The sequence below is a fragment of the Cherax quadricarinatus genome, chromosome 49 (genome assembly GCF_038502225.1).
Source record: "Cherax quadricarinatus isolate ZL_2023a chromosome 49, ASM3850222v1, whole genome shotgun sequence".
Lineage (NCBI taxonomy): Eukaryota > Metazoa > Arthropoda > Malacostraca > Decapoda > Parastacidae > Cherax > Cherax quadricarinatus.
In genome coordinates this window covers 20,418,588-20,435,111 of record NC_091340.1, presented here as the reverse complement: position 1 = coordinate 20,435,111, position 16,524 = coordinate 20,418,588, and the positions used below count along the sequence as shown (strand labels likewise).

The following is a 16,524-nucleotide window of genomic DNA, read 5'->3' as shown; positions in this document are numbered from 1 at the left end:
TTCTGGCTCTTTGGCTGATCACTTTATTTTTCTGGGTCCTTTGTCTTCTGTACTTTGTCCATTCTTTAGTACACCTAGTTTTTGCCTCCCTACACCTTTGGGTTAGAATGTTTGGTTGCATTGGGGTTGTCCTGGTTGGGGGCTTCTTTAGGTGGTTGTGAGGGAGGCTGTATTTGATCTTCCTCCTGAATCTGGGTTCTCCTGTCCATCTCCATCTTCACCTCTCTTTCCTCCTTTCGTCTTTGTACCATCTCTCTCAGTTTCTGCCTTTCTTGTGTTCTGTCGCAGTTGAGATACACCTTCTGGTACGCCAGCATGTCCCTTAGTCTTGCTTTCTCCTGCAGGATCCTGTTCCGAGTCGATTCTGTCTTGAAAGTAACTTTGACTGGATGGGTTCTTCTTCTTGCAAAGCCCCCTATTCTCTGAAAATTTGCCAGCTGGGCCATGTCATCTTCTATTTTAAGATGCTTTCAATTGCATTTTTCTCCCCTTGTCTTCTTGCTTCGTAAATTTCCCGTTCAACCTCCTGGAGCCCATAAACAAAGACTGACCTCTCCCTTTCATTCTCCCACTGCATATTCCTATGTATCCACTGATTCGATTAATTTCCTCCATTGCAGCTTTCCTTTCTTCAGTTTCTTCACTATCTGTTGTCCTTGGGCCCAGTGGCCTGTCATTTTCCCCTCTCAGATTTCCCTGGGCTCTGCTGTGGTCTGTTAGGGCCTCCACATATAGCTTAGCTCTTTCATTTTCTACAGTCCCCTCGATTGCTCCTGATGTGATTCTTTCTCTTTCTCGGGCTTCACAATGGTCTGATAGAGCTTCTGCATGTACTTTCACTCCTTTGTTCCCTACAGTCCCCTTGTTTGTGATTGAGGTAGCAGTCTCTGATGTCATTCCCAAATTGTTCTTTAGTTCTTTAGGCAGATAACAAATTTCATGGAGCAGCAAAACCAACATAACTCGAACCAGCATGGTTTTAGAGCAGGACGATAATGCCTGCCACAGCTGCTGAACCATTATGACAGAATTATGGAGGCATTGGAAGACGACCAAAACTCAGATGTGATTTACACAGATTTTGCAAAGGCATTTGACAAATGCGATCATGGAGTGATAGTGCACAAAATGAAGGCCTTGAGCATTACGGGGAAGGTAGGCAGATGGATTTTTGGTTTCCTAACACAGAGAACACAAAAAGTAGTAGTGAACAGGGCAAGATCCAGCATCAGTGAGGTCTAAAGCTCAGTGCCCCAAGGCACTGTCCTGGCACCTCTGCTGTTTCTCATCCTCATAGCAGACATAGACAAAAACACCCGGCACACTTTTGTATCATCATTTGCAGATGACACTAAAATAAGCATGAAAGTCATTACGGTAGAGGACACTGAAAAAGTACAGGAAGACATAAACAGGGTTTTCCAGTGGGCAGTGGAGAACAACATGACGTTCAGTGTTGATAAGTTCCAGCTGCTTAGGTATATAAAGAATGAAGAACTTAAAAGGAACACTATATACAAAACTCAAGTGGGTCACCAAATAGAATGTAAGGAACACGTAAAAGACCTAGGAATAATTATGTCAGTGGACCTTTCTTTTAAAGACCATAACAAGACAAAGATGACAACAGCCAGGAAGATGACAGGGTGGGTATTGAGAACTTTCAAAACAAGGGAAATAATGCCGATGGTGACACTCTTCAAATTGCTAGTGCTCCCTCACTTAGAATATTGCTCAGTACTGACGGCCCCATTCAAAGCAGGAGAAATATTGGAGCTGGAACAAATACAGAGATCGTTTACGACTCGCATTGAGCCTGTAAAGCACCTAAACTACTGGGAACGCCTGCAAGTCTTGAACATGTACTCATTAGAGCGGAGGAGAGAGAGATACATGATAATTATACCTGGAAAATACTCGAGGGCCTGGTCCCAAATCTGCACACTGCCATAACAACATACTGGAGTGAGAGATATGGGAGGAAGTGTAAAATAAACCCAGTGAAGAGCAGGGGTGCAATGGGGACAATAAGGGAACACTGTATCAACATCCGGGGTCCCAGACTATTCAATATCTTACCAGAAGATATCAGAAACATGGCTGGAACAAGTGTTGAAGCCTTCAAGAGGAAACTGGACAAGTATCTTCACCAGGTGCCAGATCAGCCAGGCTGTGATGGATATGTGGGGCAGTGGGCCTGCAGCAGCAACAGCCTGGTTGACCAGGCAAGCACCAGATGAGCCTGGCCCATGGCCGGGCTCAGAGAGTAGATAAACTCTCAAAACTCTTCAAAGGTATATCAAAGGTAAGTTGTTTCAGATTTTTCAGTACCTTTTCTAATCTCTCTATCCTAGCCTCTGCTGCTGTGACTTGCAGCTCTCACTTCTTGCTTTCTGCATCTTCCTCTCTTCTATTCTCATGCTAAGTTGTTCTAGCTTCTTTCCCCACTCATGTTCCCTTTTCATGAGCTCTGCTGTCCAGTTTTCCTTTGCAGACTCATCCTCCAGTTCCCTGGTTTTCCTTCCTGCTCTCTGGCAACCCATTTTTATTTTTTTGTTTTGGTTGCCACAGAATGAAAAACATGTAATTCTGTGTGTTTGTTTTGTGGCATGCTTGTCCGAGTGTGGAGGGGCGGGGAAGGTAAGGGAGGAAGCGGAGAAAGTGGCTAAATGGGAGAGGGGTGGGGAGGGGGATTGAGGGGGAAATATGGAGAGTGAGGGGGAGGGAGAAGGAAAGGGGGAGAATGGGAGAGGGAGAGGGGAAAAGGAGGAGAGGAGGGGGAGAATTGGGTGAGAGAGAGAGAGGGGGGGATCAAAGGAAGGAGTGGGAGATAGGTGGGATTAGGATGCAGGGGGGAGAGTGTGTGTGAGTCTGTATATGTGAGAATATGTGTGTAAACGTGTGTGTGTGTGTACTCACCTAGTTGTACTCACCTAGTTGTAGTTGCAGGGGTCGAATCATAGCTCCTGGCCCTGCCTCTTCACCTGGCTGCTACCCGGTCACTCTTCTCGCTCCGTGAGCTTTATCATACCTCTTCTTGAAGCTATGTATGGATCCTGCCTCCACTACATCACTACCCAGGCTATTCCACTTCTTGACAACTCCGTGATTGAAGAAAGTGTGTGTGTGTGTGGAACTATATGTGGGTTTATTAAGTGTCTGAAAAGTAGATGGAATTGTGTGTTGTGGTGTATGAGTGTGTATGTGGAGTTTGCAGTGCTTCCTTACCTGGCTTACCCCACACCCTCCTGTGACCTGACCCACACCTACCTACTATTTTGCATTCTCTATGCTTTTACTTCCACCTAGTCTAACAGAATCCCGTCTCATCTTGTTCTGTAAATTACCAATTGCTATTCCTTATTGAGTACTTGATAGCCTATTCTTTATCATACTAGGAGAGTTGTACCATTCACAATCAGCTTGGCAGTTAATTGGAAACCCAAACTCACACCCAACAACCACACATAGGTGAATACTTGCAATGCAGCCTTTAGCAGCCTGTAGATTGTCCAGCTCGATGTGACGTCCTGGCATAGATCCAGCTTTGTTTCTTCTTGATATATAATGTACCCTGTTCACTGTATTTCTTTCACTGGTCACACATTTTTTTTATTATCTTTCTTGGGTGACACGTGGCAACGTCGCCTGAAGCACACTAGGCTGCCCACTCTGAATGCGCCACCAAGTATCACTTTCTAGTTCACTTATAAAATTGTGGCTCTCCCCACACTTATGTGGCTCAGGGCAAATTGTAAATTGCTTCAAGGATTGTTCACTACCCTGACACAGTACATTTGGGTATTGTGGAATTGTTGGGTATCCAAGTGGTTGGCAATCTTGCTTCTTAGAACCCCTTTCAAAAATTTTTGTGATGTGGGACACTCAGGCTATCAGTCTATAATTCTTTATTTATTGCTTTACTGTCATCTTTGGAGTGGGTGTTGTTGTATGTATGGTTTAAATTGGGAACACTTTTCAAGCTCTCAAAAGAACAGGCACTCAAGAATTATAAAATCCTAAGTTATTTTTCTTATTGATATTATTATTAAACATTTTTCTTTGCAGGTAACTATTTCTCACGTAGAATATTTTGACCCTAATACTAACCGTTGGCTGGATTGTACATCACTGCCAGAGAGTCGCTCCGAGGCTGGTGCGGTTGTTATTTGACCCCCTCCACCTCCACCACAACTGTCTCGACCCCCCACACGCAGGAGTCGCAAGCCTCATGATAATGACAACCACGAGTGTCAACATGTGCGCAAGAGAAGCATCAGTCGTCAGTCGCACAGTCCTCGACTCCCAGCCTAGTATCACTGATAGTCTCATTGTCCATCTACCATCCTAGCATCACTGACAGTCTCTCAGTACTCAACTACCATCCTGGCATTACTGACAGTCACAGTCTTCAATTACCAGCCTGGCATCTTTGACAATCACAGTCCTAGATTACCAGCCTTTTGTAAACTGTCAATCTCTCAGTCCTCGACTACTAGCCTGGCATTTCTGACAGTCACAGTTCTAGACTGTACCAGTTTAGCATCTGTGACTGATAATAGCACTGATAATGACAACAATAGTCTTAATGGTGGTACAGTCACTTGGTCAACAGTGATGTGTGTCACAGTAACAAATATATTGAAAACAGTGTCTCCATCTGGCAGTGAAAGTTGCACATAATTTCTCTCGAGTATAACAGTGATCACACGGCTTTTTCTGCAACCTCTATTGCAACAAGTCATCTAAAGCTCTATACAGAGCTCTGTGTAGAGCCTTATGTATTGATAAAGCTGTATACAGAGCTCTATGTAGAGTATTATCACATCTTGATAAAGCTGTACACAGAGTTGTGTGTAGAGCATCAACACATCATGATAAAGCTCTGCACAGAGCAGCTCTGTGTAGAATATCAATACATGATAAAGCTCTATGCAGAACTGTGTGTAGAGTATCAACACATCATTATAAAGCTGTACACAGAGCTGTGTGTAGAGTAGCACATCATGGTAAAGCTCTGTACAGAGCCAGACGTGGTCCAGTTTGTGTATTATTGTTGTCACTGTTATTTCTTCTATGACTTTTGAATTCATAAAAGAAATTGTTTTTCTTTTATATTCTGAATTTTTTTTTTCTGCTTAGTCGATGAATATTGTTGTTGTGTTGTCTACGAGGAACTTATTGAGGATATAAGTCGGGTATTACACTGTAATGAAATTTATGAAGACAGTTTGATGTATGATTTGTTAATGCTACAGGAGAGACCAATTGTCTTGATGTAACCCTAAATGCAGGCATATTGTTAATTGTTGCAGCCAAGGTATTGTGACTTATTGTGAATTGTTGCAGCCAAGGTATTGTGACTTATTGTGAATTGTTGCAGCCAAGGTATTGTGACTTATTGTGAATTGTTGCAGCCAAGGTATTGGGACTTTTTGTGAATTGTTGCAGCCAAGGTATTGTGACTTTTTGTGAATTGTTGCAGCCAAGGTATTGTGACTTATTGTGAATTGTTGCAGCCAAGGTATTGTGACTTATTGTGAATTGTCACAGCCAAGGTATTGTGACTTGTGAATTGTTGCAGCCAGGGTATTGTGACTTTTTGTGAATTGTTGCAGCAAAAACATCTCAAATTATAAATCCTAATTCCTTTTTGCAAACATTCTGGGTTTGAAATCAAATAAAAATGACCAAGTTGGTTATATTTGTTGGCTGCTCACAGAAGCAAATGCAATGTTTGGAGTATTACAATAACACACAAGGAATGTTTTGGACAGTGATTTAACAATAAAAAACTATAATGTGTATAGATGTGACAGTTAATAAGTCAAAGGAAGAGTAGGACTTCATGTGAAGGGAACTTTTTGTTACACAGAACTGCTGAATTCATTGAATGATACAGTAGAAGTTCTAGGTATTAAAGTAGAAAAAAATAATAATGGTAATTATCCTAGTATATAAACTGCCATCACCAGCGGCTGAGGAATTTACAGATCAGACAAGGATAGATAACTATCCTGAAAGGCTGGAAATTCCCACACCAAATATTATCCTCCCTAAAGATTTCAATCTCCCAAATGTAAAGTGGAAAAATGGCTCAACACAACATTATACCAAAAATAGCTCCTAGAAGCACCCTGCCTCAACAGCTACATACCAGGGAACTAATAATAATTAATTTGTGAAAAGTTTGCATTGAACCAACAGATAACTGATTCTGCTAGAAATGAAAATACTCTGGATTTGAAATTCCCAAGTAATGAGTTGCTAATTGGAGACATAACAATTGCAAGAACAATATACTCTGACCATAGCATCATAGAAGTACAAATAACTAGAAACTTAGGGTTGGGGATGTTCAGTAAGTTTAACTTCAAGAACCATAGAACTAAGTGGGACAAATTAACTAAAAACATATCCTGGGAAACAGTCATGAGCACCTTAAATCCTCACAGTGCCTGGAGAAGCTGAACACACAAGCATGCAATGTCTGTATTAAATATGTACCACTGAGGAAACCCAGAAGATCAGATATAGAAAGAGAGCATAGGAGATGGTATAAAAGAAGAAAACGGTTTACTGAATTGCTTGAGAATCTCACAGCTTAAAAGAGTCTTAGCCGAGACTCTCGTACCAAACAGAAGAAGCATAAAGGGATAAAAGATCATCCAGGATATTGCAAGAAACTCCAAGCATTTTTATTTATATGTAAAATCCAAGCTAAGAGCTACATATAGAATTGGACCATTAATGAGAGGAGACTCATACTGATGATGAACTGGAAATCAGAAATTTCTGTAAGGACAGTATGGAGCCATTGTTCAGCAACCCACTAAATGACAGTGTGGTAGAGAATGCAGAAATGTTTTCGGTCTGAAGACTGTGCAGACCAACTAACTGACATTAGTACTAGTACTAATCCCATAGAATTTGAAAACAGAAATTGAAAACATAGCCACTCACTCAGCACTTGGACCAGATTTATGGAATTCTTTATTTATAAAAAAGTGTAAAGTACCACTAGCACAAGACGTTAGTATTATTTGGAGAAACAACCTAGATCTAGGTGAAATACTAGAGACCTTAAAAGCTGTATAAGGGAGGTACTAGAGCACTAGCTAAGAATTACAGACCAGCAGGCCTAACATCTTGTATCAAAAATCTTTGAAAGAATGATGAAATGTCAAATTGCAAATTTCATGGAACATCACACGCAGCGTAGCCCAAACCAGCACAGTTGTAGAAGTGAACATTCATGTTGTCGTAAGTGCTGAACCACTGTGACAGAATTATGGAGTCATTGAAAGAAAACCAAAACAAAAGTGTTTGACAGATGTGATCACTGGGCGATGGCACACAAAATAAGGGCCATAGGCCTAATGGGGAAGGTAGACAGATGGATTTTCAAGTTCCTAACACACACAACACAAAAAGTAGTAGTAAACTGCAAAATCCACCATCACCGAAGTAAAAAGCTCAGTGTCCCAAGGCACTGTCCTGGCACCTCTACTGTTTCTTATCCTCATAGCAGACAGATAAAAACACCAGAAACAATTTTGTACCATCATTTGTAGTTGACACAAATATAAGCATGAAAGTCACTACGGTAGATGACACTGAAAAATTACAGGAAGATATAAGCAGTGTTTTCTGGTGGGCAGTAGAAAACATGATATTCAGTGGTGATAAGTTCCAGCTGCTTAGTTATGGAAAGAATGAAGAACTCAAAAGGGACACTGTATTCATAACTCAAGAGGATCATCAAATAGAATGAAAGGAACACATGAAAGACCTTTGCTTTTGATGAGTTCTGAGAGTTTTTCCACTCTTAGAACCTGGCCATGGACCCGGCTCTTCTGGTGTTTGCCTGGTGAGCCAGGCTGTTGCTGGTGGTGGTCTGCTGACCCACGTATCCATCACAGCCTAGTTGATCTGGCACCTGGTGAGGATGCTTGTCCAGCTTCCTCTTGAAGACTTTTACACTTGCTCCAGCAGTGTTTCTGATATGATAAGATATTGAACAGTCTGGGGCCATGGATGTTGATGAAGTATTTCTCTATTGTGCACATTGCACCCCTGCTTTTCACTTGGTTTATTTTGTGTTTCCTCCCATATCTCACTCCAGTATGTTGTTATGGTAGTATGTACAGTAGACCATTGATTAACATGCAATCCTCTAACATGCTTTCGATAATAGGCTTTTGCAAAACTGCATCATTTTTAATGAACATGCTGTGAAATTTGTTTAGTGCGGTGCAACTTTGGGGGAAAAAATAGGTAAAAGCCTGTATGAGAAGGCTAGTAACTGCTTTCACTAACTGCACATTACTGTGCCATTAAGTCATCCAATATCCTAGCTGTATTTACACAAATTTTGAATGTGTTAGTGATTTATATTATAGTGTGGAATATAAAGAAAAAGTGAAGGGATAATTTTGTGGCACTGCAACTATAAATGCTTGAAGTTCTGAGCCATCATAGTATACACTGCTTATTTATATATTGTTTCTCACCACCAGGGTCTCGAGAAAACTAACAAATGTGATTAAATTGAGTGAATCGTGCATATAAGTAAATACATGCAGCGTTTTCATATTTGCATCATGTATGCTAAAAATGAAGATGAAAGTTAAGACACTTGTGCAACATCTGGTTATCTTTATTGTAGACGTTTCACCCAGTGGCTTTATCAATACAGATTCTTAGACATAAAATATAAAAATATAAGCATGCTGGAGACAATGTTTATATGCAAATTGAGAGGACAGACACAAACTGCACCTGTCCATGAGAGGGACTCCCACTAGTGTTTATATGCTCTCTACTTCCTTTTCATAATAAAGGTTAAAAAATGAAAGGAACGTGAATGTAACGGCATATACAGTGGACCATTGATTAACACGAGTTCCTATACCACGTTTTCATTACGCTATTACAAAATTGTGGCATATTTTTCACTGACACTCCGTAAAATTTAACTAAAATGGTGCCACTTCTGGGGAAAAAATTTGGAGAGCTGGACTACTGGATTTTTACCCTATATCTAGTAGACTCATGGGCAGCCTGCCTGTGGGTCAGCCTATTGTCTTTGTGGGGAAGGCTTAGCTTCCTTCCTTGCCTCCTACTTCCCACCTCTCTCTGGTCTGTACATACATGTCCTATTATTATGATTCTCAGATCTGTCCTTGATTAACTTAGCTGATTCCTATATACTAGTAAATAGATGCAGTGTTTACATATTCTGCTATGTATGATAATATATGTAACTATATTTGTATCTGTGTTTACCTAAATAAACTGACTGACTGACTTGACTGATTGTTCTGACTTGACTGACTGTACTGATTTGAGTGACTGTACTGACTTCACTACCATCCACCTCAACCAACAATCAACAACCATCCACCTCAGCCCAGTAGGGACACAGCATTCCTTTCCACTCCCCTCACAATCATCAACAAACACCAGCAACCACAATTTAAGGTAAGAAATATTATTTCTGTTGTATGTGTAGCCTTAAGCAATATAAAACACCTAATGGATAATGACAATGAGCAACAATTGCATTATCATTTATATTTTTTGTAAGATTTGGAGATGTAAAAAAAAAGTTTGGCTTTTTGGGGGGTAACAGAAATGTAACCCTATTTTTCTGATAAGTTCTTCAGTTCATTTTCAGGAACATAACTACCATGGTAATCGATGGTCTACTGTAGTACCTACTTATGTATACAGCCTCTCCTCACTTAGTGATGTACTCGTTTACTGACCACTCAGACTTATGAAAGGCTCTCCAACCAACATCCAAACCTAAATAATGTGTATTGGAGCTGATTTCCTCTATTCTGTTTATTACAATACAGTCTCTCCTCACTTATCGACAAAGTTCCATTCCTGAGACCACGCTGGTAAATGATTCATTGTTAAGTGAGGAGCATACTATAATGGTAGTGGGTTGTGTCAACCATCTTTGGTATTGTAATGTTACCTTTGCACCATTTATAACATTTCAGCAATATTTTTAAATGTTTATACAGTAATGTACTGTATATTGTAATAAACAAAATAGAGGAAATCAGGTCTAATATACATACATTATTTAGGTATGCATACTGGTCAGAGAGCCTGTTGAGAGTCCGAGTCGTCGGTACACGAGTATGTTGCTAAGTGAGGAGAGGCTGTATACAGTACACTACTGTATAAGCATTTAAAAATATACCAGAAATCTTATAAATGGTGCAAAAGTAACATTAAAATAATATCTAAAGATGGTTGACACAAACCCCCTACCAGTATAGTAGGTTCCTCACTTAAAGACCAATTTGCTTACTGATCTCCTCTTAGGAACAGAACCCCATTGTTAACTGAGGAGAGGCTGTATTTGTGCAACAGTTTGGTTGGTACACTTGTATTTTGTAATAAACTAGGATGTATAAGAGTATTTGTTGTTGTTATGACTCACAAAATCATAACACGATTGCAAACAAACCATGGTGTGGGTGGAGTTAGAACTCATGGGAAGTGAGTTGTAAAACTCTAGGCCAGTGCATGATCCACTGGACCAGCTGGCTACAATAAGATTCATCCAACTAGGTATATTTATACACTATAGGGAGGTTAATGTGGACATCACTGTGACCACAATTTTAAGTTTTTACAGATGAATCTCCCGCCAGCATGACTGAGGGGACTTTTGCATTTGTGGTCATAGTGAGGCTTATGCTAACTTTTCTATGGTGTATAAATATACTTAGTTGGATGGATCTCATTGTAGCCAACTGGCCCAGTGGCTTATTCGCTGGTCTGGAGTTTTACGACTCGGTTGCCATGAGTTTTAACCCCACAGTACTGTGTTGTTGTGGTGATGTTAAAGTCTACCAATGCTCAAGCATCTGAGCCACCCTTTCCTACAGACTGCTATTTTTGTTGAAAATGCAAGAGAAATGATAATTTTATTATATTCCTTTATTGTAATAAATTTATTAATACAGCCTCTCCTCACTTAACGACGGGGTTCCGTATCTAAGATCACATCTGTAAATGAGTTCATCGCTAAGTGAGGAGCATACTATAATGGTAGTGGGTTTGTGTCAGCTATCTTTGATGTTGTTTTAATGTCACCTTTGCACCATTTATAGCATTTCTGGTGTACAGTGGACCCCCGGTTAACGATATTTTTTCAATCCAGAAGTATGTTCAGGTGCCAGTACTGACCGAATTTGTTCCCATAAGGAATATTGTGAAGTAGATTAGTCCATTTCAGACCCCCAAACATACACGTACAAACGCACTTACATAAATACACTTACATAATTGGTCGCATTCCGAGGTGATCGTTATGCAGGGGTCCACTGTATTTTTAAATGTTTATACAGCAGTGTACTGTATATTAAATAAACAGAATAGAGGAAATCAGCTCTAATATACAATACTTAGGGATGTATACTGGTCAGAGAGCTCATTGTATTTCTGAGTCACTGGTAAACGAATACATAGCTAAGTGAGGAGAGGCTGTATCTATTAATCCTTTCACAATTGAGACTCCTGCTTGCAAACTTGCTCTCAGTGTCGAATTTAAAATTTTTCTTCTTTTTTTCTCATGAAATGATAGAGAATCTTTTCCCAATGATAATGAAACCAAAAGTACGAAATTTGATGGAAAACTTAAAGAACTATGTTCTCGCATAGTTAGTGGTCTCGGCAATAGTTATGCATCGGCGATTTCTTCCACTTTGACCCCTATTTTCGGTCATTTTCATTATTTCAGTTGACCAGACTCATAGTTATTTTGCTAGAACTCCATTTGTTCTATCAATTGAGTACAAGAAACTGCCAATTTATCTATTTCAGTTACCTAATAAAGTGATCAGAAATTGGTAATTTGGTCAATTTCATACAAAATTCAAGGAGGCCAGTTTCAAAATAGGGTCCAGAATTAACAATGCAAACATTCCTAGCACCAAAATAACATTTTCTCTGTTCATTAGTCACATCTCCAGGCCCCTCTTATGTTACATTTGCTTTCCATTTTGAATTTTTATTCACACAGAAAATAGATTGCTGTTATGCAGACTACTGCATTATTGTAAATATGGTATAAATAATAGCAGCACATTTGTGAAAGCATATTAGACCCACCAGTCAAGGAAATTGTTTCCTGTAGTTGGTTCTGTCACAGACTGTTTTAAAAAGCAATCCTGAATCATATCAAATAAGTCAATAGACTCAAAATTTCCTGTCATATTGTTCCAATCAATTTGTCTAAAGTTAAATTCTCCTATTAACCTGACATTTTCATATATAAACGCCTTATGAATTTCATCCCATAGCAGCTCACTGTACTTGCTATCAAGATTTGGGGGCCTATAAATCACACCCAGTATTTATTTGCCATGGCCCTTGAGAAACTATAGCCACTCTTCCACCCTTCTCGTTGAAACTGTCAGTGTGGAATAGTTTATAGCCTTGTATGTGGCATTCGGAAGTCATTTCTCTGTCTTTCAGGTTGAACCAGGTCTCTGTTATAGCAATGATATCTATATTACCTGCACATGCAAGTAATCTTAGCTCATCTATCTTATTTCTTAGACTCCTACTATTAGTAAAGTAAGTCTTAAGGGAACTAGTCACTCTCTGTCCTCTACTATCTCTTTGTTTGTTGATAAGTTGCTTTGCCTTTACTAGCAACTTTATTTTGAATATTGTCTATTAAACATATCTCTGAGGTATCCCGGTTATATCTGCTGTTCTCAGCCCTTGTACTGCAGCTTGATTGTTTCCCACACACACCCATACCTCTATAATCTATCAATTTACAGTCCTAGACAAGTCAGCAATGGCCTCAATCAAGCTGGCTAATGCAACTACTCTGGCCCTTGAGAGATGTACCCCATCCCCTGCATACATATCACGTTTGCCATAAAATTTGCCCTAGTTATCAATGAATGGGTTTTCAAATTCCTTGCAGTACCTAGCCAGCAATATACACGAATTGCCCTAAACACCTGTTCATTGCCTGCTCCCCTTCTAGGCAAGATGCTCCACATGATTGGGATCCCTTCCTTAGACCTAACTACATCTATGGTTGACTTGTACTTATCCAGCAGCTTTTGTCTCCTGCCCTTCCTGACAGGGCCAAATTTAGGGGAGGGGCCCTGGTACCCCCACCAAAAGGGGCCCCCAACCAAATGATGAATAATATAATGAATTGAATAGAATTGAATAGATCAACAACAAAAAAAAAAAAAAGAGAGAAAATGTAAGTGAGAGTTTGAATTGTGGTGGGATTGTCATGTTTAGTCATCTGATTGCTGGTGTTGCATCATTGGTGCTAGTGCGTCATCAGCTGCATGATGCGAGGATGACTCACAGCACATCATCATCCTGGGTGTGCAGGGCGCTGCAGTATGAATGACTGCTCGATCGTGGTCAGTATGTGAACAACAGTGTGGTAGTGAGAACTGGCTACGAACGAGCATGAAGGAAGGGCAGCTTGTGAACCTGATGGTCATGAGCATAGAATCTGACATCCTGTGCTCATCGGATTTTGATGGAGTCATCAGAGGCTTTTCCATCAGAAAAGCACGGAATGTACCTGGCTTACAATATTTTATCTGATTGAAGATAACTCCTCATAAGTCTGTACATTACTTTTGAGTTACACTTGCAAATGAACCGAAAGGGTGCTAAAATACACTATAAATCCAATTTATTGTTTCATTTCTTCATTTTAAGAGGATGGTGCGTATATTGAGAGTGGCGAAAGTTTTCCAAGTTTAAACTTAAAAGTCTTCTAATCACTAGTTAGACCTTTACAATGCAAGGGGCTCCCCACCAAACTGGGCCCTGGGCCCCCGGCCCCCACCACATAAATCTGACACTGCTTCCCGATATCATTTCCACCAGCACTAAGATGATAGGCCTATTCCCATTACCTGACATAATATTATCCAACCTGTTGACTATATCATCAATCCCAGCTCCTGGGAAGTGCACACACTAACATTCCTATCTCTTTTACAGAAAGCGGAATTAGACCTGTCGGTCTTCTTCCTCAGACCGAACCTAATTACCCCCCAATCTCCCCTCCCCTATCCCATCCTCCCAATCCTCCCCTTTTTCCTTTCCTCCTCCTCCTCCCCACCCCTCCCTTTTGCCCTTCCTCTTTTCGGCCTTTGGGATTTCTCCCACAGGCGCGCTAGTTCCTAGGTAGGGGAAAGGATACCGGGGTCCATCCCATTCCGTTGAGGTTCTTGGTGGTGGCATAGTTTGCCGTGGAATCTGGATCGCCTGGGGATGTCCCAATCCCTCTCCGGTATCCCGGAGTAGCTTTGGGTGTCTTTTGGGCGACGGGTGTATCTCTGGAAGCCACCTTTCGGATTCCGGGGGTGGTGGCCGAAGGAGGTATGCTTTGTGGCGGATATCCGGCCGCCCTCTCTTTTGTCCACCGAGGTAGCTCGGCAGATGTGAGGTTGCTATCCCGGATTGTTAGTTTACTAGCATGATGGGTAGGGTATGGCACGGGTTCCATGCTGCATCTGCGCTACTTGCGGTGCTGAGGTCCTCTTGGGCGCGGAGGGAGATTTCTGGCCCTTTCATTCCTCCTAGGAACTATCCCTCCCCGGTCCCCCTTTTTTTTATTCTTTTTTTTATTTTTATTTTCTTTTCTTCTTTCTTTTTTTTTCTTAAAAACAAAAAGAAAGAAGTAACCTAACCATGGCAGCCCTAGTCCATGAACCTCCTACCCCTGGGCCCCTTCTTGATACCGCACCCCGTTCTGACCCCGCCTCGTCTTTGGACCACTCTTCAGACACTCCTCATGCCTCTGTACCTCTTGCCGGTGCTGTTTCCTCACCCGCTTCAGGTACTGAGGCCTCGATTGACTCCTTCGATTTATCGGACCTTCGCTCTCCTCTGACTATGCTTCCAGCCTCTCCCTCTACGGTGCGGAAATTTTCAAATCGCCGACCCGTTCCACGTCGGACCAACTCTGGTCCCACGCCTAAACGCCAACGACAATTACCTGCTGATGATACTTCTCCACCTTCTCGTTCTTCTCAGAAACGATCGACACGTCCTTCACTACCTTTCCACGCTCAGTTTCAGACTGAACAATGGACTAAATTCTTCACTTTACGACCGACTTCCTCTACTGCCTATCTTTCTGACCACAGTATTGGCAAGGCACTCCTACGCCATGTTGGTAAAGATATTTCTTTTCATGCTCTTAAGAGCGGTACGCGCATCATCACCGTACAGAATGCTACCCAGGCTCATGAGCTCTCTCGTCTTTCCCATATCGATACTGTTCCTGTCACTCTTGAAAAACATCATTCCCTCAATTCTTGTAGTGGTACCGTCATTCTGCCCCATACCATAGTTCAACAAAATTTCCAGACATGTGGCACTGACATTCTTGAACAGCTGGAACTCCAAGATCTCCCAATCCTCAAGGTAGACACTTAGGTTCTTCCTGCCCGCGGGCGGAGACGATACCCTAGCAATGTAGCTCGTTTAACTTTTGACAGCCGAGAACTCCCATCCTCAGTTTATATAGCAGGACATCGGTTACAAGTCCGAAAGGTGATCCCTACACCGCAACAGTGTAGAAATTGCTGGAGATTTGGCCATCCAGCGAAATATTGCAGATCTATCGCCAAATGCCCAGTCTGTGGTGCCGATGACCATTCTCATACGTCTTGCAATCGATCTCCCTCTTGCCTTAACTGTCATGAGGCTCACCCTTTGTACTCTCGCCGTTGTCATGTCTATTTAAACGAGCGGGAAATCCGTTACCTCAAAGAGACAGAAGGTCTCCCTTATGCCATGGCAGTTTCTCATCTCCGCCTCCAAGGGAGACTCCCACGTGTTTCTTATTCCCGTGTTTCAAAACGTCCCCCCACTTCTGGTATCCCATCTTCTACACCCACCTCTGTGGTTACCTCTCCCATAGTCACTCCTGTATCTAATCCTTTTGCTGTCCTCGGCTCAGACGTCCCTACTTCAACGCCTCAGTCTGATCTCGCTTCTTTGTGTTCTCTCTCACAAGCCTCAGTAACGACGAGATCTCGTATGACACCTCCTCCCAATCGTCCCTCTACTTCTCAAAAGTCAAAAAAAGGTCCGTTAACACCTCCTACCCATCTTCCACCTCCTCATTTTACCCTCCCTGTCTCTGTCCCTGGTTCTCCCCCTCTCACTGACTCTGTTACAAGTGTAGAGGTTCACCCTCCTCCTCGTACTGTACCTTCCTCCCTGTTCCCTCCCAGGTTTCTTCCTCTTCTGCCACCTCCCAGGTTTCTGCCTCTTCTATCCCCTTCCACGCTTCTCCAGTTCCCTCCACCCTTTCGCCCCCCTCCTACCTTGGTACAGTCCAATACAGTTCCAATCTTTACTCAGTCTCCCCCTACCATTTCCAATATTGTCTCCCATACGACGTCTCTGAATTCCGAAACACTTGAAGCAATCTCTGAATATATTGCAGAGACCAAACCATCAATGGACACTGATCCACCCTCTGTTCCT

The 16,524-nt window shown here is 41.7% G+C and overlaps 1 protein-coding gene across 2 annotated transcripts in view; it reads left to right on the top strand.

Moving 5' to 3' along the window:
* Positions 1 to 13,707, top strand: part of LOC128697027 (actin-binding protein IPP) — a 228,889-nt gene extending 215,182 nt beyond the window's left edge. For both annotated transcript variants that reach the window (XM_070095245.1, XM_070095246.1), the window contains one exon: positions 4,069 to 13,707. In XM_070095245.1, coding sequence (XP_069951346.1) covers positions 4,069 to 4,173 — 105 coding nt within the window. In that variant the 3' untranslated portion in view covers positions 4,174 to 13,707. The remainder of the gene's footprint in view (positions 1 to 4,068) is intronic.
* The last annotated feature ends 2,817 nt before the right edge of the window (positions 13,708 to 16,524 follow it).